Source organism: Larus michahellis, chromosome 1, assembly GCF_964199755.1.
Source record: "Larus michahellis chromosome 1, bLarMic1.1, whole genome shotgun sequence".
In the NCBI taxonomy this organism is placed as follows: domain Eukaryota; kingdom Metazoa; phylum Chordata; class Aves; order Charadriiformes; family Laridae; genus Larus; species Larus michahellis.
Genome location: NC_133896.1, coordinates 13,444,291 through 13,471,619, shown reverse-complemented (window position 1 = coordinate 13,471,619; position 27,329 = coordinate 13,444,291). Strand labels below are relative to the sequence as shown.

At 39.3% G+C, this 27,329-nt stretch overlaps 1 protein-coding gene across 15 annotated transcripts in view; it reads right to left on the bottom strand.

Moving 5' to 3' along the window:
- The window catches only part of MAGI2 (membrane associated guanylate kinase, WW and PDZ domain containing 2), a 757,683-nt gene that overhangs the window by 242,204 nt on the left and 488,150 nt on the right, over window positions 1-27,329 (bottom strand). For all 15 annotated transcript variants that reach the window (XM_074586071.1, XM_074590362.1, XM_074597089.1 and 12 more), the window contains one exon: window positions 10,250-10,465. In XM_074586071.1, coding sequence (XP_074442172.1) covers window positions 10,250-10,465 — 216 coding nt within the window. The remainder of the gene's footprint in view (window positions 1-10,249; window positions 10,466-27,329) is intronic.

Here is a 27,329-nt window from a genome sequence, read left to right as displayed (position 1 = left end):
TGAAATAAAGAGAAAAATTCTGTTGGGTTACACAAGGGTCCCTCTGATGATGCATTTTATCTGGAATACAATAAAAGAAAATAAAGCAATAAAACCAAACTGAAACAAGAAACTAATAAAGAGCTAAGAAACAAGCCAAAGAGTTCTTGGCTCGTTCTGTCCCAGGAGTCCTTCCAGACCAGCACTTAGCACTGAGCAGAAGACAGCCTCATATCCAGCAGCACAATTGTCTTGTGTCTTAACTTTTCAAACTCTACACCCATAAAGCAAATACCTTGCTGTTTTACTACAGACAACAGGTCCTTTTCAATTAAAAAAGTATATACACTAATTGCTTTACTTATTTTCCATACATCAAAGAAATCAATACGATACCCATCAACTCAGAGCAATACATTAACCGTATAGAAAGTGGTTGTGATTTTACTACAATATAATCTGTGGGAGGCTTAGTTTCCCACAGTCAAGGCCAAATGCTTCCTCTACCCAATGCGGTTGTATCTCGCTGTGACCAAGAACATATTCAAGAAGAAGTCTTCCTTTCCTATGTTTTTTCCGTACTTAACCTTTCACTTCTTATGATTTTAGTTTCCGTAAAGCCAGAAATTAAAAATGTGGCGTCCAACAGTCTCGCTACCACTACCAGTTCCCACAGCCCAATCCATGTACTTTTAGATAAGCAAGTGTAGTAGAACTTAGCGATATTTATTAAAACATAAGCTGAACATAAAACCACAAAGAAACCTCAAAAAATCAGGTAAACAGGGGCCAGGTGTGCAACACTAGGAGTCTAAATGTGCCTTATCCACATTGTTGAGCACTTACCTCCACACTTACGAGTTTACACGTTCATCTGCATGAATGAGAACCACATAGCAGGGCTTTCACGCACACAACTATTGACAGTGAAGAAAATACAATCTTTTCTTGACTACTACTAGCTCAAATAGAGGATGCTTGAAAGAAGTTGTTCTACTAAAGAAAGAGCCTCCTTCATCCTTGGAGGTAAATAAATTTGGTTGACTGATCTACTAGGTATGTGTTTATAAGCTGTGTTTTATCATATGGTCTCTCTGTGAACTATTTCTTTAAAAAATATGGCAGTAACCTGCTGCCTCAGTGGACAACTCATGCTTGGATCCTTTTTTCTGTTGCACTTAAATGAAGACTGATTTCACTGAAAAAGTATTCAGACCCCTGGTTTTGGCCAAATGAACTGCAACTAAAATACATTCACAATTTTAATATATTGACCTAGTCTCGACTGACTATGATGGGATCCGAGTGAGACGGCTGAAATGACCCTACATTTTAAGTTAGGTAAACGAAATTCAGTCCTGCTTAGGCTAGTTGCTCAGTTTCTAGATAGTTAAAATGAGGGGAAATGAATCTCAGACCTAGCGAGCATGGCTTTACATTAGGTTACATGAAGGCTAATGACATAAGCTCACCAGCAGATGAACGTCATAGGGACACAGACAATGGATATCAGAGGAAAACTGACAACAAACTGTGAACTTGTATACCAGTATTTAATCAAAATGGTACATAATCGGTGTAATGGAGAGTAGATTGAGACTACTATAGCTTGTTCATAAAGATATGTAAGGAATGAAGGAAGTGTATATGGTTTTGTACCATCAAAAATATACATACACTTGCTCTGAGTAATACTATATGGACGATATTGAAATCTGTGGATGAGTATAAAAAAAAAAAAAAAGGAGAAAATATTTTTTTAAAAGAAGCCAACAATGTAGTCTACAATGAAGTTCAGGAAGATGACAATTTTTTAAATGAACTAAGGGTGCATCCAGAGCACAGAACTATGCAGATACTTGTGTGAAACATGTAGGAGGTGGGTGAACTTGCGTGAAATGATCTAATTTGTGATGATTAGAACAGTAAGAAAGAAGAGCAACAAAAAATTAACAACAATGGTCTTAAAAAAACCAGGTTTTAATAAACTCACAGAAATTTGATGTTACGGCAAGCAACGGTAAGGGAAAAGGCGTTCAGGAGAACGAGTAAAGATTAAATAAACAGTACTAAGAGTGCAAGCACAAATTGTTCTAATGAAAAAGAAACATAGTGACTATAATCAGAGATCATTTTGATTAAGCCATGACTTTTCAATGGTCTGCTATTTGCTATAGAATTGTACAAAAGGTGAAAACTAGATTAAGATGTTAAGGATGAACACAGAAAACCAATATGGGCATGTAACAGCAAAGCAGAACAGTCAGTCTAGAAAATGGGACACAGTCAGGGACAGTAGAGCTGACAAGAAAACTTTCTGTAAGTGCATTAACAATAAGAAGGCCAAAAGCAGACGCATTCCACTCTGTGGGAAGGAAGGAAAGCTAATAACATATGACGCATAAAAAACCAAGGCAGTTAGTTAGTGCTCTTTTTGCCTCAGTCACTACTGCAAAAAGATTACCTGTGATTAAATGACTAACGTAATTAACATCAGCAATAGGGCTAAAGTAGAGTGGGCAGAGAACAGGTCAGGTTAAACTTAGACGGAACAGCCATTCTCAATTGGCAGAGCCTGATGGAATGAAACCTGGGCTGCTGAGGGAACCAATGAAGCAGACTCATGGCTAGTAATGGCTACATCTTTGAAACTTCATGGAGAACAGAAACTTAGAAAGGACAGACTCGGTCCTGGTTTCAGCAAAATATCTATGATTTAGGTTTTTAGATAGCTTTATAGTCTTAATTTCTGAGCACCTACGTTCCATTTGAAAAAAATTGCTCAATTAGGCCATTACATTGTTTTGTAATAGAGGAGGAGGAAGGCCCATGAATCTGTAACTACACATCTTTCTATTTTTAATTCCGAGAAGGACGTTGGGACCAGCAATCAAACCACCTACATGTAAGCTCTTCAAAGGTGGTAAATAATTGTCAAGATTTCTCAGGAAGAAATTGTGCCAAACTAATCTTATTTCTTTTCATGACAGAGTAACAGGTGCTGCTCCTTGGGGAAAAATGGTAGATATAGCTTTCATGATCTTAAAAAAAGACTTTTGACTCTGACACATACAGCCTTTTAGAATAGCGTGAAAAAAAATAGATCCGGTTTTGAACAGGGTGATGGTCTATAGCTCTACAGCCATATGCAGCTCATGCTGCTAAATCTTAACTCATGCTTGAACTACATGGTATTACAATCATTTGGTGCTGTTTGCAAATGTGAATCTGTCTGTGGGAATAAACGAATTGGCAAGAGACAAAAGCGCAAGTTTTTCTTAGTTTCATCCCACAGTAGAGCAGTAGGATCCCAGGGGAGCTGAAGTTCCCTCCTCCTTATCTACCACTCCCAAATTCCCCTCTCTCCCCCATCTTGGCTTTCCAAAATATGTGGCATCTGTCTGATGCGAAATGCCACAATCAGCTGTAAAAATACAAGGTGGGGAGCAAATTCCTAGGCAGAACTCCTAGTGAAAATACAATGGAGGAATAGGGATGTGTGAGGGATGTCTAACCATTATCTTCAGTCAATAATGATACTGTTGCAAAAGAAATAAAAAGCACCATAATAAGTTTAATTAGGAACACTGAATAGTACATAATAGGTTTAATTAGGAGTGCTGTGCCCAGTTTTGAGAATTTCATGTCAAAGAAGATACGAAACAGTCCAGAGGATAGAAAAGGGAAAAAAAAAAAAAAAAAGAAAAAAAAATGTTGGATGCATGGAAAGATTGAAAACCAGCTGGTTTTAGTCTTGAGGAGAAAAGACTGATGGATTGGGGAAGCATTTTCAAATACGTAAAAATATCCTGCAAAGCACAGAGGATATATGGTCTCCACTTCCCTTGAGAACAGGAGAGTGGAATTGCTGATAAATTCTTTGGGTTTTTTGTTCTTATCTCTGCAAAGCAAAACTAAGTTCTCATCTGTCTCAAGCATCACTGACAGATCTGTGAGTTGTATTCCTCACAGACATGAACACAGATGTGGTGACATGGCTGTGTTTTAGGATTTTAGCATGATATCTGTAATATGTGTTCTTCCTTAAGATCTTATTTTTAGCAGGTCTGAAGAGGTCAGATTCTTGATTTTCAACAACGATATTAACAAAGCCCAGCCATCATGACGGCAGAAAAAATGTGAAAATTAAGCCTTGAGGATTAGAAGAAATATTCTAAGCTTGTCTAAAACAGAGATTGCTATCAAAATATAGCAGGGAAAAAAGGAACCTGATGCTTATTTAACAACTTAAAAATATAATTATTTTAAAGCCAATCTCATGAATTATTAATTACTGGATCATTATCTTTTAATAGCTTACTTTGATAATGGAAAAGGCATCATGATGACTAAAACCCAAGCAATTAAGGTAGAATTGCCTAATGCCATTTTATAACATTAAGTTTTACGCAATGGACATTCTAGTCACACTTATTTGGAATATAGCCCTCCGGTGTCATCTTATCTTTTGTTATATATATCTATCATTTGCATACTCCAGGTAAGGTAGATACCTTACTGGTTTACTTTCTGCTAATACATATTCATATATAATGTTTGATTTGATAAAAACCAGGAGTTCTGGTTAAAAACGAGCAGTGTCTTAAATGCACAAAAAAAGATTGAAATACTACAGTAACACACTGTGAACACAAATATTTATCTTCAGGCAATATATGATATAAAAAAAGATCCTAAAATTGTACCATCATATGAGTCCAGAATTATTTTTGTCACTAAAAAAACAATCAATTGACTTTACATCAAGTGAAATAGCCTGCTAGAGCTGCTGTCTTGCTACAAAACAGATTACACGGTCCAGTTTTCAAAACCAGTTTAGCACAGTATCTCAAGAATGAGTGTCCTGGGAAGTGACAGAATAGGCACCAGTAAAGCACCAGCAAGTTATTGCATACGTGGAATACAAAGAACTTTGAGAACAAGATAATGTGTATGTCAAAAATACCTACGTACCATTAAATACTGTAAGTTCATCTCTGTAGTACTCCAACTGCAAATACCAGCAGTTAAAATATTACCGGTTGATATTTCCTATTCTCTACACAGCTCTTACACAATACGGTGACCTTTTTTGTTTTTTTTTTTTTTTTTAAATAACTGGTAGTTATGTTACGATAGTCTCAGAATTTGAGCCTCCAGCAACACTGTTGCTTGCACTTCAAATTATTTCTATTATTTACAGTCTAACTCTTGAAATTTACCATCTAAATATGTAACAGGACCTTGTCACTTTATTCCTTTATTTTAATGCTGCAGATTATTCATGCAGTAAAGTTTAAAAACTTATTCTTTTCTTCTGAAAGAATCAACTCATATGACCTAAGTAATATCAGCAGAGAGAAAATGAAAGGAAATATTATTAAATAGTAATTTATGGAGTGGTTTTAGCAGCTCTTAAAGAAAATACTTATAGCTCTTTATACCCTTATTGTGTCTAAATGACTAATTTGTTAAATTCTGCACAGGAAAAAGCCCATCCGTTTTAAATAACTGTTGGATACAAGGGTAGTTTAGAATCATAGAATCATAGAATGTGTTGGTTTAGAAGGGACCTTTAAAGGTCACCTAGGCCAACCCCCCTGCAGTAAGCAGGGACATCTTCAACTAGATCAGGTTGCTCAGAGCCTCATCAAGCCTGGCCTTGAATGTCTCCAGGGATGGGGCGTCCACCACCTCTCTGGGCAACCTGTCCCAGTGTCTCACCACCCTCGTTGTAAAGAACTTCTTCCTCATGTCTCATCTAAACCTACCCTGCTCTAGTTTAAAACCATTGCTCCTCGTCCTATTGCTACATGCCCTTGCAAACAGCCCCTCCCCAGCTTTCCTGTAGCCCCCTTTGGGGACTGGACGGCTGCTATAAGGTCTCCCTGGAGCCTTCTCTTCTCCAGGCTGAACAACCCCAACTGTCTCAGCCTGTCTTCACAGCAGAGGTGCTCCAGCCCTCGGATCATCTTCGTGGCCCTCCTCTGGACCCTCTCCAACAGGTCCATGTGCTTCTTGTGCTGAGGGCTCCAGAGCTGGACACAGTACTCCAGGTGAGGTCTCACGAGAGCAGAGTAGAGGGGGAGAATCACCTCTAACTCATGTTTGCCGAGCTATGTGCATCTATTTTCCTGTGAAAATATCACTCCGCAGGCTTGGAGCTACTCCCATTCCCACAGAGCTGTAGCCATAATTGGGTTTTGGTGGAAGCTTTGCATGGAGGCACCATTCTCACTGAGTGCGACCACAGTAAGAACTAGGAGCTGGTCTGGGGGAGGGAAAACAGGAGACATGGAGACTGGGTGAGCACAGGGTATTCCGTAGGCCACTCATTGTGACCTAGCTGTGATAAACTGAGTTTAAAGAACACACCTACAACAGAAATATCCATGGATACCAACTTTTGTATTTTTTAAAATCTCATGGCTCTTAGATGTTGTGTCTGTTATTGTCATGCCTCTGGCTCTCTTTGCTGTTTAATAATAAAAGAAAAAGCTCAACCTGTTGCGTGGGACTACTGCACCTTGCGTGGTGATTGATGGCATGGGGACTCTAGCCTTTTGCTTCATTAGCAACCTAAGGCATGGAATGATTATTTTTAAACTTTATGTCATATCTTATTCCTCAATTAATTTGAGCTTGCCAGAACTTTCATTCTCTGGGTGCAAGTTATCATTGCTCAAGTAACGTCAGAACAATGCACATACATAAGCACTCTTTCAGTGTTAGAGTGGTTCTTCTGGAATTTGGATGATAAACAATCAGTGAGAAGTGTGAAGCAAATGTGACATGACCAACAGTGTCAAATCATGATCCTGGTTGTGAAGGAAACACTTAATTCTCTGCAGATGCGAACAGCAACAGCAGCGAAAAGTGAATGTCTGACAAGCAGGTTGCAATTTGACCAAGACTCTTTTTAACTCTTTTGTCAAAGCATCAGTTTTGCAGAAATCGTTGATTTCAATGCAGTGTCCATCAGGAAAGGCTTCTCAGGCGCAAGATGTCTCACCCAAACCAGTGAATGGCAGATACCCAACCCAGAGCAGCCAGAAGTCCAGTAATGTGGGCAATTGCTCTAGGTGTGAGAAACCCAACGCTAACTCTAGAATTGGCCATTTTAACAGCTAATCTATAGATTGTGTCTCTCATATGCTGCTTGATAAATAGTAGGATTCTTCATTTTAGGCTCCTGTGTATCTATAGGCTGAATAAAGCATTCTAGATCGTAGAGGTGATCCCATACAATGGGTATCTAAAACAGCTATGCTCTTTTACTCTTTGGAATTGCCTCTTTCGCCTTACTTTATATAAAGAGAGCAGAGACAAGTAGCTCAAACAAAAAGTAAGGCATTTCGTCATATAATTTACTAAAGATGGATGAGATAAATCCCATCTCCCAGTTAATACTATTTTGTCCTGAGAAAACTCAATCCAGGAGGAAGGACTGAGAGTGATCCATTCTAAAATGGCCAAAAGCCCCATCCTGAAGGGATAAGAAGGATTCCTGTCGGGTTCTGGGCTGAGGACAGGTGACAAAATCAGAAAGAATAAACACATTGGGCAGCACAAATTAACAAGACAATTACGGATCATGATTGAAGATCTCCAGTCTGTACATATACAATATCTGAGGGAAATCTGATGGCCTATGAAGAAAGGTGTGTGGAAGTGAATGAATGAAAAATTGATTCCTACTAGTAAAGCTCAACAGATGCACAGATTATCTCAACAGACACTGAAAAGTTTTCGAAAACGAAAGCACAAAGATCTCTGCAACTATAAATGTTACTTATTGGTCTGATAAAGATGGGTTTATTTTTCTCAGAGTCATCTTAAATCTATTACGTTTCAACCTAGCAGTCCCAGGTGTTACAGCAGTCCTTTGAGATGCCTGACTCTGATACCTTCGGCAGTTAATAAGCCATTAAGTTGCTGAGCACCTATAAAAATATATCAATGTTTCAAATGCCCCAAGAGTCCTATATTTAATAAAAGACTCCCATTAGAAGTGAAGCCTTTAAAAGAGAATACACTTTCTAAAAGAACTGGAAATAACAAATATCCTACCTTTGTCACTTCTTTATAAAAACTAGATTGCTCCCTCCACTGAGAGTTAAAAAAAAACAACCCACAAACATATTCTGGGTTTCCTGATTGTACAAAGACACAAACTACAAATGCACACACACATTTTAGAGGTGGCTCAGACTATCAGCTCACAGCTCACAGAGAAAATGACTGCAGTTAACAGGGTCCGTGGGAGCTACGCTGCCCAACAAAGGCAACACAGCATGGATGTACAGAGCTGCTTTGCCACAATCCCCAAAGTCCTCAATCAGTGTAACCGAACAACAAAACCCTGCTTATGAAACCATGATAGCCAACACAGGCACCACTTGTTCTGCTGGCCACACCTACAGGAACGACTTTGTGGGGGCGAGGAGGGGGAGGAGGGGGGCTGCCTTACACCGATGCTCATGTATTTCATTTTGTAGCACAGCACATGCCACTGCCTGTTTCTTGGGTGCTGCCTAGTCATCGTTCACATGGAATTTGCCTGGGAGAAACAAATTACGGGTGTACAATGCAAGGAGAAAGAAGGTAAACATTGCCTCTTGATCCAGTTTGAGCTGAAACATATTGCCCTGGAAATTGCTCCTCAGCAATGGTCCATTGTGTGGCACATTTCGAATAACTGCAAAGAATGATCTTTCTAATGATTTCTACAATACACATCAGAGACCAAATCCTGCCTTTGCCTCTTTCACTGTGGAAGTATCCTGGCAACAGAGCCAGTGCTGATGTTTTATGTAAGGATTTCTGGGCTTCATCCTTTTCTGCTTAGCTGTGTAGGAACGGTCAGAGCATTGTCAACAGATGCAATGTTGTGTGGAAGGGATGAGCAAGGTCATCACAACGTGTGATGGCAACAGCCAGGGAGTAATGCTGCAGCCCTTTGGCGAGCCGAGAGGGGAGAACGAGATCCACTCTCACCTCACCGTTCCCTGCCACCCCCCTTGTACACGGGGATGGATTCGGCACAGGGATTTGCCCTTAGATGTAACATTAGGCAACAACTACAGAAAAGTATGTGGCAAATACATCCTTGATGGGAAGACATTCAATTTGATATACTGTCTAATGCAATAGGACAAAAAAAGAAGTATATACAGAATCTGCACTATGAAAATCCTTTTTACAGTGCTTAGAAGATCAGGTAATAGAATTTTTGTTTCACATTAACCTATACGTTTAGAGAACTTGCAATATTCCATTTTATCTTCTCATCCATATGATTGTCACTACAGACTTTTACTTCAATAACTTATTTCTGAATTTCTAAGTTCCCCAAAAAGGATTCACAGCGTTATTTCTCGGAGAGATATAAAAGTCTGAATTCCTTAATTTCCTACTTGAACAACAACAAAAATGATTTCTTAAATGGTATTTCAGAATAGAAATTATTAAGTACTGTAAAATGATGACTTGCTGAAACATTGAAGGGAAAGCTGATTACCTGCTTGGGAAAAGGCTGGAGTGCTCCACTCAGGATACCAGTCAGTATCTTGAGCCCCCTTTTTTCTGAAGAACTATGATCTGAGGGGTAAAACAACAGCTGCCTTTTAGGACTAGACATCTGAAACCTTTATCAGCTTTATGCAGGACCTGGAACATTGCTGAAAAGGGTCCTTCCTGATAGTATTGCTAGCTAAGTTTCATCATCGCTGCCACAAATTCACCAGTATGATGACAACTTTACTGTTCCACAAAATTACTAAGATTTCATAACAATTTGCAAAAGTTCATTTCCTAATGTAGTGAACTCTGTTGAGTATCACCATTTGAGAACAAGGAGACCTGAAACACAGAGACTAGATTCATTTGACCAAATTGCAATTCTCTGGACTCCCTCTATAGTCAACGGAGAGAAATAGGCACTTGTGATTGACTTCCTAACTTAGAAATCTGAACGAGGGCACACGAACTGTATTCAGAAAGTAGGTATTTTTCTCTTTGGTGTACAAAGAGGGTTCAAAGGGACTAGTTCAGAGACAGATATCTTTATGGTAGCTAAGTGAGATGACTCCCCAAAATGGAGGTTAAGTAATTTGTTTCCGGCTTCAGAGAAATTCTATTATTCAGGATTCCTGGCTTTCAGTCTTGCAAGAACATCCTTACCTGAACATGCATATTCTCACTGCAGGAGGAGGGAACTGAGGACTCTGAATAACAGAAATGCATTGCAAAGTAAGAAGGAAGAACAGACCTGGTGTTACTGTCACGTCATTTCCATTGACCACAGGTCTTTCTTCCTCTTCTTCCTCCGGTGGTTCAATACCTGTCTTCTCCATATTGCTCACAGACTTGTTCCTTTTACGTTTGCCTTCAGCCCCGGGGGTGGCACCTGGGAGGATCTGATCTGTCACATTTAACAGCAGTGGAGCTGGTTCTGCTGGAGGCTTTGGAGTGCCGTAATAGTTGTCTGGAAAGAAAAGAAAAGGAATAACACATAAATATGCAGAAATACATATGCGACTTCTTGTTCTTTTGTCTTAGATTAATGGTATTATGCGAGGTAGGATGTGGTTCATCAGCTAATATAAAGATTAGTTCAAAATGTTTTCTGTGAAGTTAAATATTCACCTTTCATGAAATGGTAATTAATTTTCTTGGTGGTAGCACTAGTGATCAAATCATGCTTACAAGTATGTACCATATTAACAGTTCCTGAAGCTTTAATAGGGTAAGTTAACAATCCTCTCATCCAAATATGTGACAAATAGGCAGCATACCAGAGCTGTTTTCTTATTTCAAGCTGTTAGTTAGGACAAATTGGTTTTGTAACATCTATGCCACAATACAAGAGTTTCTGCAGGATCAAAAGGACCGTAAAAGTATTGGCTATTCATTATGTTATCCTCTCACCTGCTTAGAAAGTAAATAATCGTTCCATGATTCAGAGATCTGCAGTTTTCAGGAATGCTTGCACTGTCTCATTTTTCATATTTGTCAATTTTTTGCTATTCATGAGCTCCAGATTTGTAATAGTTAATGCTAATATATTTTCAAAGAAAGTTGAAACCTTATACTTTAAGGTTTAAAATTATCTCAAAGGACTAAGGAATTCTAAGAAGACTTAAGGTGGCTGACAGATTACCCTCTATTTGTCTCTCATGAAATTTCTGGCAACTTCCTCTGAATTGTCTACTTTCTGCCAAAAGGATTATTAGATTAGGTGGACCACGGTCTGATCTTATCTATCAAAATCTGTATGTTTGCATTTCTAGCACATCTGGTCTCAAAACTGGATTCTTCTGATACCTCAAATTTGGCTTTAAAAGTATGGTTAAAAATAAAGTATTACAGTAATTAAATAAAAGAACATTGAAAAAATTAGCAAGTCCTCTCTCAAAGCGAACATAAAGACATAAACACATACTACTTATACAGAGTTATTTTTTTTCATCTGCAAGTTGAGTTGGAGGGCAGTGAACACGATGCCTTACAACTAGATTTTCAGCAGTTAATATGGGAAACTAAAAATAGTGTCCAGCTCTGAGAAATTTTTTCCAAAGGAAAAAGCACCTATGTAAGAATATTAAGTTGCTGAAGATGTTTGTGGACTGTATGGCCACTTTTTAATTCTTATCCCACAATTTAGGGCTTCTCTGTGATCAAATAATACTAGCAACTAGAAAAAACTATTTTAACCACATAGGAGTGTGACACAGGTAAAGAAATGTGTTATATCCGCACAGTAAACCATCATAGGATGCAATTTGCAGGCAGAGTAAAAATTATTTCTGGTACTAGTATTCCTGTGTGTTTCCAATGAATTACATTGTTCAGGCACACGACACCCACAACACAGGTAAGTAATCGAGCAGTCTTGCAGTTACTGAATAGTCTATGAATTTTTTGCAGTGGTTTAGCAAAACAATATTCATAACAGATGTTTCTGTAATTGTAACACACTAGAAAAATTTGCTGTGTTAAATGGCCCTCATACTCACTCTGGGCCCAGGGATGGCAGAATGAAAAATGGACTCGCTGAAGCTTTTCTTTTGATTTTATGAGATGACGGCAGGTTTAACACAGAGCCCCGGTGCCAGGAGCGCAATGAGCTGTGCATTTGTGTGGCTGTTTGTGACCTGCCCTCCCACAGCCTGCAGGAGTTCTCTCTGCCTCCCGGGGTTAAAGCAGGGGAGCAGAATTTGGGGTCTAAGGGGAGAAGGGAAATCTGTATCGATCCACTTGCAAAACTGTCACTCCAAACAGTGTCAAAATCAGATCTGGTCACAATCAAACTTCAAAGCTCTGACAGTGCAGGGTATTTTGAGAGTACCTGGAAACCAACAGTCTTGAAGGCAGTGCTCCATTGGAAGTCTACTTTTATATTTCCTTAAGACCATGTTACCTTTACTGGTGAGAGTGGCTGTCTGAAATATTACATATTGTGAAAAAAGGAATCCTCAATTAAAAAAATTCCTCCCTGACCTAAGCCATTTTACCAGTCTGAAAATTAATCAGTGCGACAGATGCCATAAGCTTCACAAAATTTGTGAAGTATGCACTGATTTTCACTGATTTAATAAATATCAGCACAGAAATCCCACGATTATAGGACCAGTGCGATACAAACTGTGAAATTAAAAGTGCAGTACCTTGGATTTTTTTCCTTTGTTCTTAGTCTTGACATTGTCATACAAAATTGAGTGCAGTTCTAATTAGCAGTAATGCTAATATCCTGAATAGAATATAAGATGTTTTAAATGAAGGACATGCTCATTCTGTTTTTTTATATTAAACACTTTTTCACTTCGACTGACTGTATGCATTAGTGGGAGACAGAGACAAAAGTCATAACAAAAAAGAATTTCTATGAATATGACATATATAAAAAAAAATATATAAAAATATAAGAAACAAGAAAAGCACATTGAAGATTGGGACCCAAAGAGGATTTCACTCTTGCAGTTTCAAACTGATAATGCAGTAGAATTCCCAAATTCTGTCCTCTAACATAGCGTTATAGGCTTTATAATCCAGTAACCATTGATTTAAAAGTAAGCTTTGCATTAATACTTGCTATCTATCTGTCTGTCTGTCTGTCTATGTATTTATCTATCTACCTACCCATCCGTCCATCCGTCCATCCGTCCATCCATCCATCCATCCATCCATCCATCCATCCATCCATCCATCCATCCTTAATTCAAATACATGCATAAGCAGTGCAAATAAAAATAAGAAACTAGTCTACATCTATTGACATAATCGGTGCATCATAAAAATGAAGAAAGGGGTCCATACAGTTCCAAAGGAAAAAACATAAAGGATGACAGACCCAGCCATTTCAATGGAGGAGCAATGCTCCATTAAATAAAAACTAGAATCAATGTAATCTGTATCTTCTATCAAAAAGAGTTTCTTGGTGTCTTGAAATTCCTTGCCTAAGCCTTAGAAATTAGAATTAGAGCTAATGAGAGACTCTCTAATAAAGCCTCAGCAATTGCGATATCTAGGCGTAAAGCAGAGACTAAATGTTTACACACTGTAACTTTTGTTGCAATGATGTTAGGAAAATCTCTGATCAAATCAGCTCTTTTTCATCTTGCCTGAGCAAAGGACAAGGCTGGTTCAAGATGTTACTGTCGAAACACTAATCATAAGGTACTGAAATTCAGCTTCCTATGGATACAAAAAGCACACTAAATAAATCATTTCAGTTGTGTTTAACTTTAAAAAAATGAATTAATAAAAAAAAAAAAAAGAAAGCTTACTAAGAGAAAACATAATCCCATGCTCACTGGCAGTCAAACCCCCCAGCAGTCAGGAGCTTTAAAAAAAACGAATGGAGGACAAAACAGAAAACACCTTTATAGCACTATACAAAACCACTCCCTTTTGTATACTGCCTGCTGTTCCGGTACTTGCCTCTCAAAAATTACATGGGGGAGCTAAAGAAGGGCAATTACAGCTTGGAACTGCCTCAATTGATTTGGAGTTTTCAGCTTGGAAAGGGGACAACTGAAGGGGGATATGGCAGATATGTATAAAATCAGGAGAACCCTGGGAAAGTGCCTAGAAAATAAATGAATGGATGCTTGGCTTCTCACTACATGAGAACAAGAGGATGCCCAATGAAATTAGCAGGTTTAAAACAAGCAAAAGAAGTGGGTTTTTTTCACACAGCATGAGAATAGTGGCATTCACTGTCAGATGCTGCCAGTATCATAAATACAGTCAAAAAGCAATTACACAAAGTCATAGAAGAAAATAACCATGAAAGCCTCTTAAATATTAAAGGTACAAATTCTGAATGCAGAGTTCCATACAATACAGATTGGTGGAGTGCAGAATGCATCTCTGCATGCCTTCCCTGTTCTTATATTTTTTGCCTTAACATCTACCAAGGGGCGGTAGCAGAGACAGAGCACAGGGCTACAGTTTCCCTTGGTTCAACTGAGCGCAGCCGCTCTCTTACTCATGTGCCTCCTCGTTGTACTGATAAAACGTGTGCCTCCTCCTCTGCCACACCAGCACAAAGTCAAGAGGTCAGTTTAAGCCAGCAGAGCTCAAGCTAAGCTCTTTGCGCTGGACCTGACTAAAAGCCTTCACGCAGACAGGCAGTGCAGAACGAGTATTTAATTGCGGAAATCCCACCACTGCTTAATCCATCTTGCTGCTGTGCCTGATTGCCCCAGTGCTCCCAGCCTGTTCCCGAGCGCAGCTGAACACTGGAGACGGCCTAACCCAACCCGTTTGCTGCCAAAACGGCTTGGAAGCCACTGCACAGTTACAATTACCAAGTATTCCTTGCCACCCCTAAGCTGTATGAAAAGGTCTACCTGATTCTGCAACGAGGGAGTCAGAGGAAATTACTGGGGAGGTTAGCCCTGATGAGAGAGGCCAAATCAGGGAGTCGGAAAGTCAGAAGAAGCAGAAAAAGGAGAAAACAGGGAGGACAAACCAGCTATTTTTCTTCTTAACCTGAGCTCACCTATGTCAGGAAGCAGTATGACTTTTATTTTATCGATGAAGTGTTTGATGATGAAGCAATAGATCCTGACTTGCTTACTGAGGAAAGGTAAGCCCTTATGAAAGGAAAAAAGGTAAAGCATTTGGGTGGTAGTAAAGAAGCAGAAGAATCATCAGGCTGAAATGATAACAAGACTTGGATCTACTGGTGGTCACTACACCGATGTGCTCGACATCCAGTGATCCCCGTGACTGGACGCAGTTATAAATATGTCTCCCATGACATGCTCCGCTTTGCAGTACATCGCAGGGACTGACCTACATGCACTTTCCTCTGCCTGGCCTTGCTGAGCACCCTCACCACCACCACCCCCAGCCCCTCTCCTCTTCTGCGAGCAAAGAGCCCAAAATGCAGCATAGAGCAGACATCTCCACTTTCCATCCTTCCACACGGGCAAGGGAGAGGAAGGACTTTTGCCAGGTCTGCATCCCTGGCTGTGGAGAAGGACATACTCCCTTAGCTCCTGGCACCGGCCACCCTGAACCGTCAGGTTGTGGAGGAAGGGGGTTATTGCTGGGAGAGCCCTTGGCTACAGAAGCTCCGCTGATCTCTTCTAAGAAATGAAAAAGTGTAGTTCAAAAGCATAAGTATTATGAAAAGTTAAGAGTGGTGCTGAGGAATTAGGAAATTATAGTAAGAATGAACAATCAGACAGAAAATGAGAGGTGTGCCAGAGCCAAAAGCTTTTAATATGAATACTTCCAACTATGGTGTGACTCAGATTCTGAGCCCAGAATGAGATACGCATTCCTTTTCACACTTATTTTTAGAGTGGGATGAAACAATACCCAGCTACAAATACACCCCTGTTTCTGCTTATTCAGCACCCTCATTTAGACTGATCTGTCTGTACTGTTTATACAACTGAATTGCTGAAGTATCAGTCAAAATTACGTGAGTCAGCCACAACTCGAGGAAATGAAAGACAAACCTTATTTTTCAGTTATTAGAATAATAAGTGCAAATGTTATGATGAATGTTAAATCTCTACATCTTGCTTTTGTGGTCACTGACCAGTGATAATTAAGGGGAAAGTACTGGGGAGTTTAATTATTGTCTGGATCTAAGCTACATTTGATATTTTAACAGCTCACAAACAAATCTCTTCTGAAGAAAGGCTGAGGGATTTGGGTCTTTTTAGTCTGGAAAAATGACAACTGAGGGGAGACCATATCAATGCTTATAAATACTTAAAGGGTGGGTGTCAGGAGGATGGGGCCAGGCTCTTTTCAGTGGGGCCCGGTGACAGGACAAGAGGTAACGGGCACAAACTTGAACATAGGGAGTTCCATCTCAACATGAGGAGGAACTTCTTTACTTTGAGGGTGGCAGAGCACTGGAACAGGCTGCCCAGAGAGGTGGTGGAGTCTCCGTCTCTGGAGACATTCAAAACCTGCCTGGACACATTCCTGTGCAACCTGCTCTGGGTGACCCTGCTCTGGCAGGGGGTTGGACTAGATGATCTCCAGAGGCCCCTTCCAACCCCTATCATTCTGTGATTCTATGAAATACATATGGAAAAACAAGAGATTGCAATGGTATACAGAATTTTAGGTAGGCAGAAATTAGCTTATTTTTTAATTAAAATAATAAATGTGAATATTTTATTATTTGATTCAAAGATGAGAGCTGCATTTGTTTATGACTAGAGGCCTATTGCATACATCACGAAGCATCTGTTTATAATATATAATGAAGGTGTCTGAACATCATCTAAACAATAGTAAAAAACTAACAAAAAAAGAGATTTTGGAAGCAACTAAAAAGTGCAACCTTAACAATGAAAGGAGATCCAAAAACAATATCTCCATCCGTAGTGGTAGTGGCCCACAGCCTGCAAGCCCTGGAACATCAAGCTCAAGTCTGCTGCAGTCTGGAGTCTACCATTCTTTGGATGCAAATTTAAATGCAGGTTTCTGGCAACCTCCAGAAGACAGCAGGAAAAAAAGGCTGTGTTTTTGGTATTGCTCAGGGCAGGCACAACATGCTGGCAATATAACCAGCAGGGTAAGAACATACATGGTTGTTAGTCTTTCAAACATTGCACTAAATTGTCATGGCCAACATAGCCCAGGTGAATGGGCTGCAGACACCTTCTTTGAAGGATCTGGTATTGTGTGCGATGGGTGTTGAAGACAGGAAAGATTCCTAAATGCAGGCTCCATGGATCTCCTAAACTCTGTGTAGACCTCCAGGAGCCAAACATGTGGTGTCACCATACTGTCATTTCACTGTGCTGTCAGATCCACACATTACGTTGTCATGGAAGTAGGTCCAATCAATTGGTGTCTTCTTATGAAGTTATTTTATTCTAACATTTCTGGTCACCTGTACATGTCATTTATAGCATTCTTTTGTATGCCATGAAACATACTTTGCAGTACAAACAAATACAAAAGTACGGAATATTTTAAAAATTCCAAAAGCGCTCCCTCAAAGTTCTTACAACCACCTTATAAAATTCCCAAAGAGGAAAACAGTACATAGACGTTGTTAAAACATAATTAGTGATGTATTTTAACAAAACTCAATTACCACCTCCTTAAGGAAGCCTTGCAAACTTCTTTTCACCCACTCACCCTGAGTGAGTAATTTATTTTGACGAGTGACTATACTATAATTAGGGATTTTTTAATCATTCCTGTAAGGTTGAGTGAGTAGATTTTGTACTTGGGTTCATACATTTTCATGATGGTTTTGCAATGCTGCTTGAGGGATCAAAGTTGCAGAAGTCTTAGTATGGTGGAATTAAAAAATGAAGCCTTCTAAAGTCTTTAGATTTTAGATTTTGCATTGGTATTATCTTTACTCATGATCTTGTGACAATAAGATGGCAAAGAGGCCAGGAAAGATCGTAGTTCAGATCTCTCAGGATTTAGAGGAAAAAAAAGTTATGACATATAGATTTGCAATAATGTTTTTCAGGAATAGCTCTTAATTTCTATTGTGTTCTCTGAAATATTTACAAGCAAAGCTACACTTTTACTGAGATCTTTGCTGCTGCTTTCAGTTTCTGTACTTCCAGTCAGAGCCTGAAGATCCAGAGAAGTCTTTGCCCTTCTTTTTTCTAACTAAGCCTCTGCATCCAGATTGCTTAGTTCTCTGAGCCTTGCTCTTACATTAATGTCTGAATTAAAAATACAAATTAAAATGTATTTACTTTGGGAGTGCTGTCAGAATGAGTTATACAGGATATACACAACTAATTCCATACTTGTTGGATACAGGGATCCCTAGGGCTCCTTGGTATAAAGCCTGTTTTTCAGCCTTGCTATTTTCTAACCGTGTTGGGCTTTAGCTATGGCTAAAGCTACTCAAAAGGATTCTGCTAGAACAGAGGGGTCAGAGTTATTGCCCATGCACTCCCAGCAAACACTTGAGCATTTTCTGGCAGGGGCTGCCCAGCTGTTTCCCAGAGGCAGGGAGTTTTTTGATACCTTGTGCTGCCGCGACTCTTCCCCAGGCAGAATTCTCATTTGGGTTGGTCTCTGCAGCTTCTGCTAACAGACGTTAGGCAGATATGCTAACTTCTGTGTCAACTAATGACATTTTAATAACTGGCTTCAGGATTGTCTATTCATCTACATTAAAATTAAATCACTAATTATAGCTGTGGATTTTTGCCCAAGAGTGTTCTGGCCCCCAATGAATGCAATAGCAGAGGAAGTTTCTAAATTCACGAGTGCAGGAATGGAGGCAGACGGGCTGTCGAACCTTCCAGCATGACGGACCTGCTCTTCTCTTACTATTGGACCCCACCTGCCCCCAGTAAGAATCTCTCTTTTACAGACAGACTGGGAAAGACTGTAAAAGTAAGGATATATGTGTTTGTTTTGATTTCTTAATTTTTATTTTTCAAGACAAATATCACTAACAAAGCAATTTTTGTAACCTTAGGGTACTGATAAGAGTATATTGGATCTGCATAGGGGATGACGTAAACCAATTCTGGTTTTCATACATTTTGAAGACCCCCAAGTTAAGGTGTACAAAGTTCATTCTCATTAAAAAATAAAATTTCCTCAGAGATGTTACTTCATGCTTTAGTGTATTTCAGAGAGTTCAGACTTCTAAGTTTTCTTCGTCTCTGTTTCCATAGTTCCATTATACGTAGCTGCTTTTTCTTTTTGCTAAGGCTTTCTTATTTTTTTCTTTTTTTAAATACTAGAGTGGTTTTATCCTATAAATATTCTGCACGCCTTAGATTTTGCTAATTACTCTTTTAGCTATTTGCAGTAGTCCGTCTACAAATTTAGGCATATACGCGAGGCTAACCCATAAAAACTCTGTGTACAAGCACAAGAAGCAAGTAGAAAGAACCATTTCACCTTGACAGAATCAGACACTGCCTGAACTGTTTTCATCATCCCTTTAATTCCTACCAAGACAAAACCATGTGAACAGATACAACTCTCTTGAGCACTAAATCTCTCACAGTTGGGAAATAACAGTTCTCTCATCAGACCTGGGAATCCCATGGGTTGAAGGTGTAAATACATTTCAGATAAAGTAACTATAAACCATCCTGTGTTAAGACCAGGAGGAGGTGGCTATGGAGAGGGAACGGGCTTCCTTTGAGATTCCTCAAAGATTAAGGTCCTGACCTTATTTCTCCCAAATATTCTTCAAGTTTCTCTTTCGCTCTGAGAAGCAGAACAAATCAATTTCAGATAATGGCCTAGAAGAGAGATGACTGCTTATCAGATGCAGCGGTGTGCTGCACGCACTGCACATCATCACAGGTCTCCCAGCCACCAGCAAATATGAAGTGACCTTTAACTTCCATGTTTTGATCTTAGCACAGCATACCAGAAGTGAAAAATCTAGATAGAGATCTTTAAAAGGCTACTCTTACTGATTTAAGCAAAGTTGTGGACAAAGGCACAGGAATTAATAATTAATACAAAAGGGCATTTGGGCTTCACAAGCAAGAATCATAGAGGTACGAATGCACGGTATTAGAATAAGACTGCGCAACAATACAGCTTGATAAATACATTAGTAACTATTTTATAGTATTTTGCACATTTTAAAGCAATTCTGTCATCTGACCTCATCTTCTTAAAAGCAATAGTGCAATCTGAAACCTCTACTTTCCCATAAAAGAGACATGGTTCATTTCCTAAACAGTATCTTCTTTGCTGCAGCTAAGCGGAGATACCAAAATACTTCTTTCCACAGCACATAGATCTTTTGTGTTGTGAGCTGGCTGTTGTCTGGATTCTGCCCTTGAGTAGTCACCTCTCATTGTGTCTGATCCCTGAATGGTAAGAGAGAGGAGGTTTTTAAGTCGCTTCACTTTTGCTGCTTAGAAGTTAGGTGTCTGGTTTAAAGTAACCATCTCTCTCCACCCACCTACCCTGGCTAGCGAATTTAGGTGGGATGAATTGACCTCTGGAAGCGTGCATGGTTTTGGTTGCTGACCTTACAAGAAGGTGCAGACACCTTTTAGATGGCTAATGCTAGATGAGATGATTGAGACCTTTAATAACCAAGGTCCCAACACACTGCATCATGCTATTGCTTTCTGACATCATTTACACATTTGGGCTTAACAAACTATGAGATCGCCTACTTCCCTTTAACTCTGATTTTGTATAATTTATACAAAGGTTCTTGTAGAAGTAAAAGTCCCTTGCCATATTAGAGAACAGCTTGCAGCAGAGTCCCTCCCTTTTGACAGTAGCGCCTAGATGGTTTGACAACCTTGTAAATGATCCGGAAAGGAAACATGAGAAGAGACTAAGAGCATTTATAGACAAAATTTTATCTAGTTTAGTCTGGGCCACAGAAATGGATATTTCTGAAGCTTCAGAAGGACTAAAAAAGGAAAAAAAATATGAGTGTACGGGAAGGCATCATGTTCACTGAAATTTATTATTGATAAATACAATCAGGGAACCATCAGGTTGTAAAATGACTGTCCTTTCTAGAGAGATACTGGCATTAGGGCAGATGACTGTACAGCGGCAGCTTCCCTCTGCCAAATAATAAGCAAAGCTAGAACTGCAAACTGGAAGGCAGCTTATGGAAGGAATAGAAGATGTGTAATACAATGCTCAATAATGTCATTAAGAACTTCGTTGCATACAGTGTTGGCACAGGCTTTTTTAAGGAAAAAAAAAACCACAGAAATAAAAGATGTTCTGAAAAAAAGCAAAGAAAATTATAAACTTCCTATAATAAAAATCAAATGTATTTATGTAATAAGGTGGTAAAAAGGAAGGAATAACTACAAAATTTACATAAAATTAAAGACAAGAAATTGAAGGTCAGTGAGAGGAAGCACCAGCATTCAAAAATGAAATAAACTGTAAAACTTCTGAATTTTTTCAGATCAAGTTTTGAGTCAAAAATGGGAATGAGTTTCCAGAACATACAGTTACTATACCAGAAATGTTTGAGATACTACCCGCATGTTAAATCGATCCATAGTTGCTCCAGATCCATCTGAAAATGCTATGTGTAGGGGAACAGGGACCAGGAGATTTTACTCAAAAATGTATATTGTAGAGGTCTTATAGTCCTGAGATCTGTCTTTGACTGAGACAAGATGCTGGATTAATGCCCCCACTCCTGATTTGATCAGTTTGTTTCTTTTTTTTTTTTATAGGAATTTAGGCTTATTTTAAAAGCTGCATTTATAGATACCTTATACAATTTCACAGTGGCTTTTTCTCTGGGTTATAGTTAGAAACCTGTTGTCTCCAACTTCCCTGACAACCTCAAGAAGGCACTGTAGGATGTTAATTTCATCTCACATTTTCTTCAAACTTTTTTTTTAAGAAAAAAAGAGATCTCTGTAGTGAAGCAGTTTTTGTATTCATTTATTCAAGCTGCTACCAGAGAGAGAGATCTTGCCAATTGGAAAGGTACGTAGGGAATCCTTGCCTTATGTGCCTAAAAAGGCATCTGCAGATTGTCCTGGATAGTCATCTTGCACAACGTGAATAAATCAGATGTTCCCTATTGGTTCTTCCCTTAAGGAGTTGTCAGAATAAATAAAAATACTTCTCAGAGGCTCCCAGTAATTCCAGGTAAAGAAAATAAACAAAGAAACTTCAAAAAAGAACCAAAAAAACCCACCAAAAAACAACCCGGAAAAAACACTACATAAACTCTGTTTTCATGGACAGAAGATTATTATTTTGCCACATTAATGTAAATCATCAGGGTTTTTTTAAGGTAGTTTGCTATTATAGATCCTAAATACTAAGCAATAACTAAAATTTAATGGAGACTCTGTGTTCCCATTTTGCCTTAAAGCCAGTAAGATATCTCTCTTTAATCTGGTATATTTTCACTCAATTTGCTGTCTACCACCTTGGTCCAGATATGACAGATAGATAGAGCTTTACTTTTCTCATGGGAGGTTTAATCCATAACTTTACTACTAATGAGTTCTTGTGGTATAACAAGGAACTTTAGCTCCTCCAGAGCTCAGTTACTACATAAAGACGCATGATGAAGCAATCCCCCGTCCTAAAAACCTGTCCTAAAAAAATGCAGCCTACCTGTGTTGTGACACAACTTTCAGCCAGGAGGAAAAAAAAAAAAAAAGTTTGTTTTAAACTAAAGTAATTATTTTTGAATCATTCAGAAAAATTAAGATAAGAAAAAACTAAAAAATATTGGGCAATGGAATAATAGATATTTCCAGGGGTGAGTTTATCACATGTTAGTAGAAGAAAAGAGTAGGGAAAGAGATAGTCCATGAGGCTTTAACAAATGAACTTGGCCACACTTGATGAGTCTTCTCACTCCTAAACTATATAATGAGGCCACTTCTTGTTTGCCCTTCTTCAGGCTCCACAAATTACAAGTCCTCCAAAAGAAGGAATGGAGGGTCACCTTCATCCTGTAGCTAGGCCACTCTCTGGGAGTGCAAGGTGAGACAATAAATAAACCCTGACCTTCCACTGCCCCTTTTCTTTGGCCATGAGGCTACCCAGAAAGTGGCCATGAAGCTATCAAGAAAGCGTCATCACCACCATGAGAGCCTGGGTGTTTTGCCATGCAGACAGCTTGTATTATGCATTCTCTGACCATGGATAAGACTGCTGTGGAAGTGTGTGGGATATTGGTGCTTCCACTCATTTATTGCCTATGACAGAATTTAGGCACAAATAGACACTTTGGTCCCAAAAGCTCTCTGCATGCATGGAACTGCAGAAATGCAGCAGCTGTCAGTGTTGACTGAATTAAGTGTTATTGGAGCTGATGGTCCAAATTTTGCCCTTAATTTACTCTGGAAAGATACAACACAAATGGAATTTACACCAGTGAGAGCTGTAAATCCAGCTGATCAACAGCAGAAAGAGTGGTTGTTAAAAGATGAAGAGAGCTTTCACTTTGTCTCTTTAAGAAGACATCTAATAGTTGCCTGAAGGCAGTTAGACAAATAATTAAAACCAGAGGTACAATAAATGAATTGTTATTCACCAAGTAGTTGACTGTTTAAATAATTTCAACTGAAAAAAAAAAAAGAAGTACTAGCTGAAAAATCTTGGCTTTTTTTGTTCTCTGTCAAGGTCGGCCAAATGTTTTTGATGTGTAGTCTGCACAGTCATTACAGATTGAAGCCAACATGCACAACTGTCCAAGTGTTTCTTATCTCTCTCTTTCTCATTGACACACTGTATTGCCCCAGGCTACTTTTTGTTGGCTGTCCTTGTTTTGCCTGCCTGCTTCATTTCTGATCCTAAAATCCTGTTCTGGGGTAAAAGACTTTTCTACTTTGTCATGGATACCTCTTGACTCTGCGCTGTGAGCCAGTTGAAGCAACAAAGGGAATTAAATTCACAAACATCTGTCTCTGTGTGACTTTATTTTTTGAACACTGCACCTGATAAAAATTCTCTGGTAATGCTAAGGGCTGGCCAGGTCCAAAGGAAAAGCTAGAGGGTTAGTCTCCAGTCAACACTGCTCTATGGAAAAAAAAAAGCCCAAAAACCCCAGTTTGGTATATGTACATTCTTTAGGCAAAATTGCATCTGTGAATGAAGGAATTTTCCAGTCTGTAATAATACTGTACTTTAAAGACTGGTGCAATTATTCGTGTTCCTCCTGTGAAATACAGAAGTCATAATCTAAAATTCTAAGTATTTCAAATGGTCCAACATTTTAATTATAGCAAAACCTTTACAGAAGACCTGTATTCCATCCATTTCCAGGACCTTTATTCCATCATGAAACTACCCTCTCACAGCCACAGATATCAAAGATCTGATTCTCTGTTCGCGTGAGCATAAGTCAAATACTTTCAGTGAAGTTAATGGATTTACTGTGTTATGGAGGAAATGCAAAGTTCAAGCATTTAAAAAGTGCAATTCTGTGAAACACAGGGTTTTTCTGGTGATCCTTGAGTGATTACTTATGACAGGATTCACCATATTTACTCTTGTAAATGGCAAATAATTTCTCTTTAATTTTCATTCGGGAAAGAAAATGGTTGGGAAGAGTCACAAAGTAATAACAACCTTGAAGACTTATGCAACACTTCACATTTCAAACGGCTTCAGAAATATAAACCAATTAAGCTGTCGTTATGATTTATGCAAAGGGAGACAAGAAATATATAAACAAAGTCAAACAGAGATGCAGGGCGCCAAACTACAGTTCAGTGAATTACAAATCACAGAAACAGCTTAGGGATGTAGAGCACAGGGGACCGGGCTGACCCTGGGAAGCGGAAGATAAAACCATGGGGCAGACCGAGTAATAACTAATACATTATTACCTAGTTACTGGTGAATGGTCACTTCTTTCCACATGCAACACAGAACGCTTAAGTACACCACTTGGCTAAATAAGCATTATCAGCTGTGCTGTTCATCACTGCAAACATCTATCGTTCATTAGCTCATTAATGACTTTCTTGAGATACCTGATTGACAATGCGATCACCCCTAGTAGATCTGTCTAAATTGATGACCAAAGGGCAATTAAAATCACTACGCACACCAGACCATTAGATGATTTAAAGGAGGAATATCTATGCTACTGGTTCCTTTTAAAAGTACATTGTTAACATTAGGAGCATAAATGTTAATTAGAGTAATGACTTCATTCAGCAATTTCTTTTCTACAAGGCCATTTGGATCAGAATCCAGCTCCTCTGTTTGAAAGGGCAAGTTCTTTTTAATTAGGACAGCTACTCCATTGGCACTAGTAATAAATGAGAGAAGAGATAAAGGTCTCACCCACCAGGATTTTTCCATTTTTTCTTTCTGTGTAGCATTCAGTATTTCAGAAAACAAAACAAAACAAAACAAAACAGTTCTATTCAGAAAAAAAATAAAGTCCTAATTCTTTTAATGTTAATGTACAGCTTTTACAAACATTTATTTGCAGCCCAGATATTCTCATATGGTCATTTTTGAAATAAATTCTCCTCCTTGCACGCTTGAGTGGGCAGAGCAGTAGCTTTAGGTCATTGCTATTCCACTGGATCATCCCCCTAAGGCAAGGGTCTGTGCCAGAGTGAGACTAGTTAAGAAAAAGCTTCAAAGACTATTTAATTTCAAGCCTTCTCTGCTTTTGTGCATCTCTCACCCTTCAATCACGCTCTGACCCCGTCAACGCACAAGCATGCAACTGGGAGAGGACGGGCTGCTCTTAGCAACGGTACTGCCCGGTGCCTTGCCTAGTGCTGACCTGAGCTTCAAAGCAAAGGAGTTGTGATTCGAACCTGGAGAAATCAGAACAGGAACAGATAGAAGCAGTGAAGAAAGTCTGGGGTGGGGATAAAGAGCAGGGAACACAGGACTGCGCGGGAAAGGCAGGAAACATTTTTCCTCATCATTCAGCCTAGACTGGAAAAGCCTTATGAATTTTCAAAAGGCCACTGCCACTTCTCCCTCTTAAAAGTCGGGATGCATTATTACAGAGGAGGTTGGATTCTTACCAGTTCAGTTCCTAGCAATATTTCTTAACTCTGCCCTTTTAACTGCTGGGCATCTGTATGCGCAGGGCATATGCAGTTACAGCGATTAGTGACAGAGGATGGTCCAGAGTCATCACTAAGATAAAGGTGTCAGACAAGCAATGATGGGTCAAGAAAGGATGTACCCACCAAGGCAAAACAAGAGTTGTCTATAATGTCTTTCAATTTGTACCCATGATTCTGGGATAAAAGGCAAAGAGTAAGAGCCTACATTTCATGACCGAGGGCAGCGATGAGGCTGCAGCTACAGTTACTTCACGTACCAGAGCGGCAGAGTGCAAAGGCTGACCTTCGTTACTCTCACAGGGTCTGAAGTATGATGTTGCTGCAGGTTCTGAGACCCACAGGACACACTCCTGTCCCTGAGAGAGAAGGATAAGAAGGACTAGACATGACTGGGACTAGACACGGGAGTCAGTCTTCAGCTGGTTGGTAGGTACAAATTCCTTCTGGATTCTAGTGCTGGTCTATGAGCTTGTGGGCAAATGATGTGTGCAAAAGCGTGATGTATAGTCCCCTACAGAAAATAATAACTAGCAGACGAAATAGGAATAATCTGTGGAGCACCCTATGTCCTCTCCACATCAGAAAGAATGGCAACTCATGCAGCGAGATGTGTGCACATGCATATACAGAAGTTATGCACACACATACGGGAGTAATGTCATGATTAAGCGAGATTTCTTATGCACCACCATGAGAGAGAGTTTTGAAAGCACACTGAAATCAATTTCTTTAATCCTATAAATTCCGCTCAGCTCTAAAAAGCTTCGATGCTGTTGTGGCCAGTTGTTACAGCTGAACTTGAACCAGTAACAGCAAAAGTTTGAAACAGCAAAGTTTACAGAATTACAGATTTGCCAGGTTGAAGCTACTACCAGCATCAGCGTAATAACGATGTGATTCAGACACTGCCCCTGCTAGGGCACTACATATATTCTAACCAAAATCTATAGTAAATCAAAGGAATGCGTATTTACTACTAAAAAATAAGTCCATCGTGTAAGCCCTGCTACTAATGGTTCCCAGTGTCAGAAGATCAAAGGTGACACAGGCATGGAGAATGCACAGGAATGATGTCCTCAGACAGAAGACGAGATCAATGATTAGTGAGCAGGCGGCAAGGAAGAACTTACAGAGCTGTTGCCGGTTCTGATTTTTAAGCTGAATGTCCCACATTAAAAGTGTCATTCAGAATGATCCTAAAAGTTGCTGCTGTGTGCCATTAGTTGAAGTGCTGTGTTAGCACATACTCCATCAGTGCCTCCCTACTACAAAGTTTTTGTGTTTTCTTTGGAAATGCGGAATTTCTATGCACACTTTTTTTCCAGAAGAACTAAATTTACAGCTTTTACAGAT